General features: G+C 39.9%; 3 protein-coding genes across 3 annotated transcripts; all 3 read left to right on the top strand.

Annotated features, from left to right (window-relative positions):
• The first annotated feature begins 370 nt into the window (after nt 1-370).
• Nucleotides 371-2,197, top strand: LOC124315556. Its single transcript, XM_046781318.1, has 2 exons — nt 371-961; nt 1,078-2,197. The coding sequence occupies exon 2, from the start codon at nt 1,078-1,080 to the stop codon at nt 1,846-1,848; it is 771 nt and encodes a 256-aa protein (XP_046637274.1). The 5' UTR covers nt 371-961; the 3' UTR covers nt 1,849-2,197.
• Nucleotides 2,198-3,751: 1,554 nt separating this feature from the next.
• LOC124315554 (adenylate cyclase, aggregation specific-like) lies at nt 3,752-4,886 on the top strand. The gene is made up of 2 exons (XM_046781309.1): nt 3,752-3,830; nt 3,932-4,886. The coding sequence occupies exon 2, from the start codon at nt 3,932-3,934 to the stop codon at nt 4,706-4,708; it is 777 nt and encodes a 258-aa protein (XP_046637265.1). The 5' UTR covers nt 3,752-3,830; the 3' UTR covers nt 4,709-4,886.
• A 2,387-nt stretch (nt 4,887-7,273) lies between these two features.
• On the top strand, nt 7,274-8,919 carry LOC124315503 (GATA zinc finger domain-containing protein 14-like). The gene is made up of 2 exons (XM_046781225.1): nt 7,274-7,869; nt 7,961-8,919. Exon 2 carries the CDS (start codon nt 7,961-7,963, stop codon nt 8,849-8,851), a length of 891 nt encoding a protein of 296 aa, XP_046637181.1. The 5' UTR covers nt 7,274-7,869; the 3' UTR covers nt 8,852-8,919.
• The last annotated feature ends 938 nt before the right edge of the window (nt 8,920-9,857 follow it).

The following is a 9,857-nucleotide window of genomic DNA, read 5'->3' as shown; positions in this document are numbered from 1 at the left end:
GGTTCGAGCCAATCGCCTTGCGACTTACGCACTCGTCGCATCCTCGGACATCGAAAAACACATCATTAGTCGTTGCTATGACGATCAGCCGAGAACGAGTAAAGTCACAGTTTCATTTGATTTGGCGCATCGAGCGGTACACCATGCAACTTGAAACATCGAAACAATTTTTTTTCCATACGAAAGCCAAACAAAAATTATTCCCATCCATTAAGAGGAAAGAAGCGTCTTAACTCTCAAGAATAGGCGAAAAGTTGGAGTCCGTCCCATTTTCATCGCATTGTCGGTTGCTACTGACGGAGATGACAGGTCCTATCTCTAATCTTGCAAACCCCCCTACTATTACCTTGACTATTACTTCCTTCATCTTTCCGTCAACGGCAAAAGACCGACGAGTCAGACGGTAATTCATTTCCAGTTTTTGGGTGCACTTACGCAACGCAGTCGGATTAAAAGTTTTAACAGCTGTTCAAACTGGATCACCATCAACTGATCAACTCTGGCAGTGTGTGGAAATATGGATATCTTTGACTGATTTGAAAATTTTTATCTGATTAGCTAAATTTATCTTTACTACAGCTCGAATACAACTGACACAAGCATTATACTGTAAGAAGCGGTAAGAAGATTATCAGCTGATTAGTCAAATTCAAGGTTTCCATTGAGGCTGTTCAATTGAAATCTATCAACTCTACGTGCACGTACAAACGCAAATGGATTCAAAGAAGAATTAACTTCCAAACAATTATTTGGCCATTCGTATTTGGTGTAATTAATTTGGAAAGTTTTGAGAAAAAACAAGGACATGAATTGCTAGCCTCCGCCTACCACACGTGTCGTAAAGTGGATGCTAACCTATCAACCATTCATAAGACCCGGCAAACGAACCGATTGACACAGCAGTTCTTCAGTTCACCTACTTTGGCACAGACATCCAACAGAATTGTCATCCAGCAAAGCCGTAAGTGATTTCTCTTATTTGAATAATAATGGAAGTTCAAAACATTTTCCATTAGAGTGTTGAAATTGAACTAGTTTCTAGGTCCCGATATTATTTTATTTTGTTTTCAACACCAGATGGCTGCATTCGCCCCGATGCCTTATAGTTCCCCTATGCCTTACAGCCAACCGTTGCCTTATGCCGCCCCACCACCATCGCCTTACGCTGCCCAATCCACGTACGGAGATTCTCAATCCGCTCCGATCCCGTTGGCTCCGTTGGTGGTACCGGGCGCTCTTGAAGATCCTTCCGCCCTAGGAGGAGGTGGCGGAGGGGGTGGCATGAAGACCACGTTCCTCGCGTTGCCTGGCTTGTTCCCCATTTTGCTTCCAATTGTGGCTGTCGTCGCCGCTGTTGTGGCTGCGGTCGTCGCCGCAGTGGTAGCTGCTGTTGTTTCAAAAATTGGCGGCAGAGATGTCGGCGAAAAGGGACAAAATGAATATGATGAGACGACTCCTTACTACGATGAAAACAGCTATGGGAATGACTATCAAGATGAGAATAACTACAACAACAAACCAAATAAAGGCAACCAGAATCGCTACCGTCGTCTAGCGGAGAAGAGCAAGAACATTCCGGCTGCTTCCTCCGCTCTTCCATCGATGAGCATCGGCCAAGTCGAGCGGTTGACCCAGGTCGTCTACGCCGCGTTGAACTCACAGGAATGCATCCAGCGACTCCTCTGTGAAATCGGATCCTTGTCCCGCTCCTTCTCCGACTCAACTCGAACGGTAACCAAAGCTGTGGAGGAATACGTTCCAGAGAAGCTCAAAGATTCTTACAACGTCTTCGCTAAAGCAGAAAATTGCGACCAGTATAAATGTGGATCCCTCAAAGTCAAGAACTAAATGCACATTTATTTGCTTTTGCATTTTTTTTATATTTAACTCTTTCTTACTCAAATTTTGACGAGACTTGATAAATAATTTATAATGATTGACACTGTTTTACGAAAAAGGTAAAATGCTGATGTGCTGTACAACGACGACTCCTGTATCTCTTATTTTTCTTAAATACATCTTTCGTGACGAAAATGCTTTGCACCGTTTTTTTGTTCAAGGTGGTGCGGATGTGGCGACAGGTTCGACTTGGTCATAAAATTGTCTAGCTGTACGCTAGTGTAAGTGTTTAAAGTTAAACTATTTTAGAATTCGATTGTTTACCCACAGAAAAAGTTGTGAGGTAGAAAACAAAACAAGCCTGATCTGTAGTCTTTCTACAAATGAGTTTTTTTTTAAACCCTGACTGAGTAAACAAAAAACAGGCAAGAGAAAACAGTCCCAGTCGTCTGTCTAGCTCAGGAATAATCGCATTCCGCGTCTTATGTAAAGATTTCCAATCAACGCCACCAAATAGGAAAAAGGAAGAATAGAGATGAATTTGTCCTACCTTTAAGTATGGAAAATACAGCCAGGCATCCATGATCCATCCGCAGAATCCACTAGGCGGGATAGGAAAAAGGGCGTCCTCGTGAACACACTCACATGCGTGTACACGAGGACATTTATAAAGGAAGGAGAAGAAGAGCTACGTAACTCGACCGACATCGGTAGTTTCTCCAGTCCAGAGGGGTGCTGTTTATCTAAATGAAAAAAAAAGTGGGTTACGAAAAATATTTAGACAGACACAACAAGTAAGGAAAAGTTGAAATGAGACAGTGGGTAAACTTGTATTGTTAATAAACAGGATAATTTTTAAGGTTTACATGTAATACACTGCATTTATGCAAGTCATGCATTACTAAAAATATCTAGCAGTTCACAGGTTATTTTAATGAAAAGTAACGAAAATCATCAGTGATGATACTGAGAAAAATGGCTGACAGGTAACCAGTAAAATAAAAACTTGCATAGATATTGTTGTTACCATTTGTTATGACGGCTGGCTCAGGCCTCAAATTTGCACAAAGGAGAAGGTTACCTATAGTGCCAACCAATGGTGCAAAACAAACTGCCATGCATCGACAGGGCAATCACATGGTAAATGCTAGTCAGTCCTGAACTAACATTTTACAAATTGGGAACAGGTTTAACTCTTCTATAGCTCCCACAATCATTACATTTGTATTCTTTTAGTTTTATTTACCTGCTAAACAGCATGGAGACCGAGACACCATACACACGACGATCACACTTGGTTATTTTATTTGTTCTGCTATTTTTCGTGCAGCCAGTCAGCCACATAAATGTTTCTAATTAAGTGATCGTTCCGTTTTCTTTATAATCTTAAACTTGTATCGGACTATCGGTCTCTCTTTCGAAGCAACGAAAAAGAATGCAAACAACACTAATCTTCTAACTAATTAACAATACTTAAGATATCGATATAGAATTAAATATCAACCCCCCTAAATTAAAACCGCACAAAATCACATGCGGTTGTCTAAACAATACTAACACCCGCGCTCGACATCCGTTGAACGGATCGGGATTATTATAGTATCAAATTGTCCGTCTCGATCATCAATTACTTTCAGACCAAAACCCGAAAATTAACTGAATATGCTTCAAACTTGGTGAAGGATTTCCTGTTATTAACTATATATTTTGAGAAAAAAATCTAATGGGTAATTAAGTAAAATATCATTTACAGTCTTTAAATCACCCTTCTGTAATTAAACAAAATCCCATCATGCAAGGTCATGTTGTACAGCCAGAAAATTAATGGCGATTAATTAATGATAATAATTAAAATTCCAAAGTAAACCTTCAGCAAATGAACAGCTTGGCCCTTATAAGAACCGAGCAACGGTTCAGTTGACACCACAGTTTTCCAACTCACGTTCTCCGGCAAAGACGTTAGCTCTTCAACTTCAACAACTAACCAAATCGTAATATCATATAGAATGTCAATTTCTTTGCTTTTTTGAACTGTTTTTATTACTGTTGTCCGAAATAATCTTGCTTTATTTCCCTTTTCTCGTTTCAACAGATGGCTGCTGCATACGCCCCGATGCCTTACAGTCCCTCGATGCCCTACGCAGTCCCACCACCACCATCCTACGCACCTTCGCCTTACGCTGCCCAATCCGCGTACGGAGATTCTCAATCCGCTCCGATCCCGTTGGCTCCGTTGGTCGTACCGGGCGCTCTTGAAGATCCTTCCGCCGGAGGAGGTGGTGGAGGTGGTGGTGGTATGGTCACCAAATTCTTGGCGCTGCCACTGATCGTCGTGCTCCCCATTTTAATTCCCATCGTCGTGTTGGTTATTGTTTTGGGAGGCGGCGGAGGCGGTGGAGGTGGAGGTAATAAAAATCCAGCGCTTGGTCTTCCGGTGGTACCAGGGAAAAATGAAAATTACGAGTCGACTCCTTACTACGACGACAACAGCTATGGGAACGACTATCAAGACAACAACAACAATTACAACTCCAACAGACCTCATCAAGGCAACAACAACCGCTACCGTCGTCAAGCGGAGACCAAGAAAAACATTCCGGCCACATCATCCGCTCTCCCATCGATGAGCGTCGCCCAAGTCGAGCGGTTGACCCAGGTCGTCTACGCCGCAATGAACTCGCAGGAATGCATCCAGCGACTCCTCTGTGAAGTCGGATCCCTGTCCCGCTCTTTCTCCGACTCAACTCGAACGGTAACCAAAGCTGTGGAGGAATACGTTCCAGAAAAGCTCAAAGATTCTTACAACGTCTTCGCTAAAGCAGAAAAATGTGAGCAGTATAAATGTGGATCGCTCAAAGTGAAGAAATAATTTTGTCTATTTTCTATATGTCATTTTTCTTATGTAACGTTTTTCTAACTTAAAATAGTGGTGAGACTTTTCTTTATCATTTTGACAATTTTTCACGAAAAAAGTGAAATGCTATTTTACAATTACGCGCATGTGGGTCATGGATCTTCAGTACGTATTAAATACATCTTGCCGAGAATCTTGCACGAAAGTGCTTTGCGACGTTTTATTCTATTATCGGTATGACTTTTTGTAACATCCAATGTTTTACAGAACATTGGCTTTATTATTAGAGTTTCACTTTAGCAAACAAGCCCAATTTTTCAAATGATTATTTGAAGGAATTTTACCTCATTCATTTATTTCCAATTTTGAAAGATATGAAAGTACAGAATTTTAGTTTCGAGTGTGAAATGCACATTAAGCAAGTGAGCGTTGGAAGGTAAAGGCAAATTATGAAACGAGGGTCAAGGAACGAAGAGATTTCTCCAATGAAGAATCAGATCACATTTCATGTCTATAAATGTGGTTAGATGTAGTATATAATAGATAGCTCATTGAAAAGATAATCTAAAGAATCTTACATCCTATATAGCTCCTGCAGACGGAACAGATGAGGATCATGATGGCTGACAATGAAACGGTCCCATTTTTATGTGCGGATGTTACGACAGTTTCTCGGAGACTTGCTCTTTGAAATAGTGATTGACTTTGACTAACCATCAATTGCTTATTGGCGGTATAGAACTCCGTAATGGTAACCGCGGGTCTGGTACCCATATTTTAAATATCCGAATAATAAGCGTAATAAGTCGTTGCTGATCTCTGATTATCTCTTTTTCCTATATATCTTGTAGAACGAAAAAATAGATCTAGGAAAAGAAAACATAACGAGATGCTGTGGAGTCACAACCAGAAATGACCGGGGGTCATGAAGGACCCGGTATTCCTGGAACACATTTTGAGTGGTATTATTAAGCGTGAAAGATGTGAATAATTATTTGTTTCAAGTTTCTTTATGGGTGGGAAATTTAAATTCATGGAAAATTAATATTTTTGTTTCTTCTTTTCCAATAATGATTTCCTAAGTAGTAAATCGGAAACAAATTAAAATTTGCCCATTTGCTAAAGGTAGGCCTATTTGAAGTTTTTTAACCACATTTAATTTCGAGAAAAAGAATAGCAGGTAATTAAGTAATATCGTTTACAGTCTTTAAATAATTCTTCTTTAATTAAACAGAATCCCAACAAGGTCTTGTTATAGGAAAAAGATAATTACCTTAATAACAAAATCAGAAGAATATTTCGCAAATGAATCAGCACGCTCAGTCCTTTTTTAATATTCGCAAAAATTAAAAATTGCTCTAGACAAATTATTTAAAAAACTTGGCAAGAAGAACAATCAACCCCTTGCTCGCACAGAAGGAGCTGGGAATGATGAGACTCCTTACTACAATATACAGAGGTATGGCGATGACTATCAACATGCCAACGATAACAGGCAAAATCAAGGCGACCAGAATCGCCACCATCGTCAAGCGGAGAACAACAAGAACTTTCCGGCCAATTCCTCCGCTCTTCCATCGATGAGCGTCGCCCAAGTCCAGCAGTTGACCCAGGTCGTCTACGCCGCGTTGAATTCGCAGGAATGCATCCAGAGACTCCTCTGTGAAATCGGATCCTTGTCCCGCTCCTTCTCCGACGCAACTCAAACGGTAACCAAAGCCGTGGAGCAATACGTTCCAGACAAACTCAAAGACTCCTTCAACGTCTTCGCTAAAGCAGAAAAATGTGAGCAGTATAAATGTGGATCCCTCAAAATGAAAAACTAACTGATGGCTGCAATATTCTCTCCCCTTTTTATTTTTTGAACTTTTCATATTTAACTTTTTCTTATTTAAAATAGTGACAACACTTGACATATTTGAATTTTTAACGGTGTGACTTGTATATACCATTTGTATACGTGATATTTTTGAACCATTTAAATGTAATAATACAACCAGGATAGAATTGAAATGGTCTCTAGTTTTATTTTGTAATTATTCATATATAACTTCATCTTTACGTTGAAAATTCTTCTAATGAATTCTCAATAAACGATCAGTTTTGATGATTCTAAAAATGATGCTAATATTCTCGGCCGAAATTAATAAAAAGATGAAATTTAATCCTCCTGCAGAGGCATCCAGGCAGAACTCATCTGAACTCGATTAACGATATTACTCTCGTCTCCGAGTTATTAGAGCGTATTACTGATTAAACGCGGCCCTGTTTATAACAGTACACTGCTGTTGTGTATAACTCCTCCAAGTGTCACGTAATATGTCAGGTCGAATCAGCAAAAGTGTTTGTTAAAGTCGCAACGACAAAAACGATGAAATTAGTCGGACGCATCATGTTGCATGGGAAATTGGAACTCGTTTAATTGAACTAATACCTAATAGTGACCTCTTCAAGATCAGGAACTGAAAAAAAAAATTACCTTTAACGTTTTGAACCAGACAAGTAAATTAAACAATTGATCCATATATGATATGCACCGATCATGTATAGCCTGAAACTTCATTCAGCTGCATCCGCAATTGTGTAACGCGGCAGAATTCAGTTGCATCATTCATCGCGCTTGCTAAATGAAACAACGGAGTAAAATAGATTTGCTTACACAATTCAATAACGATACAGCTTTTGCACAAAGGTTCATCTCGCAACGCACGGAATTATGGCGAAGTAATTGACTGGAAATCTAGATAAGGGAATGAATTGTTGCTCATTGGATTCCGCGAATAAGTACAGGCGATCAAATTGAAATATTAATAAACAACAAACATTTTTCGCGCCATCAATAAGAGAATAGTATTTAACCGTTCTTTGTAATAAGGTAACGAATAATCTTTTTGAATTATTACTAAATTAATTTTGAGAAAAAGAAAATCCAAGGTAAGGACTAAGGAGATATTTTGATAATAGTCTTTCATCTATGACCCTTCTTCAATTAATAGCACCTTCCCAAATCCCAAGGTAATCGTTAATGCTAATGACGTAACGAAGGTTGTCAAGCGTACTTGAGTTCTTAATACGGACACTATATAAGAACACGGTGAACAGTCCAACGGCATCCCACTTCATCAGTTGATCTTCTCCTGCAAAGACATCAACTTTTTCAGCAACCAAACTCTATCGTAAGATATTATTCAGTAAAATTTTATTTTATTATTTTATTTGTTAATAAACTAAAGAAATCTTCTCAAATGTTTCTATCTTTTTCAACAGATGGCTTCAATGGCAATGGCCCCTATGCCTTATAGTCCTCCGATGTCGTACAGTCCTCCTATGGCTTACAGTCCTCCGATGCCTTATGCAGCCCCAGCATCTTACGCACCTCCGTCCTACGCGCCACCAGCTTACGCAGCTCCGTCTTACGATGCCCCGTATAACAGTTACGAATCTGCTCCGATCGAGTTGGCTCCTTTAATCGAAAAACCTCCAGCTGGAGGAGGAGGAGGTGGAGGTGGTGGTTTGATGACCAAGTTCTTAGCACTGCCACCCCCGTTGATCTTGCTCCCCATTTTGCTGCCCATCATCGTGATAGTTGTTGTTCTGGGTGGCGGCGGAGGTGGCGGAGGCGGCGGAAAAAGACCATTTTTTCCTTTCGGTGTAGCAACAACAACACAGGCATACGACGAGACTTCTTACTACGATGAAAGCAGCTACGGGAATGACTATCAAGATGAGAATAACTACAACAACGACAACAACTACAACAACAACGACAACAACTCCAACAACAACGACAACAACTCCAACAACAACAACAACAGCAACTCCAACAGACCTCATAAAGGCTACAACAACCGCCAACGTCGTCAAGCGGAGAAGAGCAAGAACATTCCGGCTGCTTCCTCCGCTCTTCCATCGATGAGCGTCGCCCAAGTCGAGCGGTTGACCCAGGTCGTCTACGCTGCAATCAACTCGCAGGAATGCATCCAGCGACTCCTCTGTGAAGTCGGATCCCTGTCCCGCTCCTTCTCCAACTCAACTCGAACGGTAACCAAAGCTGTGGAGGAATACGTTCCAGAAAAGCTCAAAGACTCCTTCAACATCTTCGCTAAAGCGGAAAAATGCGAACAATTCAGATGTGGATCCCTCAAAGTCAAGAACTAATTTTTGCCTATTTATGCGATGCCTTTTCTTTCTTACTTCAATTTTTTCTTATTTAAATTTTGACGAGACTTGATTGTGTTCTTCAATTCTTCAACTGTTCTTTGGAAAAAAAAAATAAAGAACCAATTACAATTAATACCTAACCAAATATTTGATCTTCATTGATTTTCACCAGTAGTTCTCGGAGTTTTTGACAAATTATTTATGCGCGTTACCAAATGAAACGAGTCAACCTGCCTAATTGAAAGTTATAAAAAATAAGTTGGGAAAGGGACTATTTAATCGTAAAGAATGCATCGATATTGCGATCGATAGTATGAACAATGTCTCCATGAATACAACAACTAATCGTCCAGCCAACAAAATAGATGTCTTGCAAGTCTAAAAGCCTTACAAAAAGATTTCTCTCTGATAAATCTAGACCTTTAGTTACTCACGAATCCCTTTTTATAGCAAAAAGCAAAGCGGTATAGGAAAGAAGAAACGAGCAGCATCAATCTAGCTATAATACCAACAACAGAATAGAATATTCGACTAAGAGATAAGAATCAAATGAATTATTGATAAATGTGAAAGTCGAAAAACTGAAGCTTAAAAACTTCATATTCATCATATTAAGCTCGCCAATCTGAGACTGAGAATTCTCTGTCTTTCATCTGAACTGTCTATAGTTTATTGTGACAGAAGAGTTTACTGAGATAAATAAAAAGGGCAAACTATATTATATACATGTTGGCTTTTAAGGTAAAGGTTAACGTGGGCATTGCTCTACGTATTGACTATCTGTCGAGCTAGTGCCAGCCGGGGAAATACATTTGTATCTATTCCACCATGAACTCGCCGTTTGGTCACGAGCTATTAGTCATGACGATGAGGCCGTTATCCCAGCTGTGTGTCCCAGGCTCCTTTCTTTGGTTGCGTAAGTCCCGCAAGGAGTGAAGAAGGTAAGAAAAAAACCAACAAGTAGATATAACATATCAGAGACCAGCTAAGTGGTTTTAGATAA

Source organism: Daphnia pulicaria, chromosome 11 (genome assembly GCF_021234035.1).
Source record: "Daphnia pulicaria isolate SC F1-1A chromosome 11, SC_F0-13Bv2, whole genome shotgun sequence".
In the NCBI taxonomy this organism is placed as follows: Eukaryota; Metazoa; Arthropoda; class Branchiopoda; order Diplostraca; family Daphniidae; genus Daphnia; species Daphnia pulicaria.
Note: the sequence above shows the minus strand (reverse complement) of the source record. Positions and strands in the feature narration are given on the sequence as shown.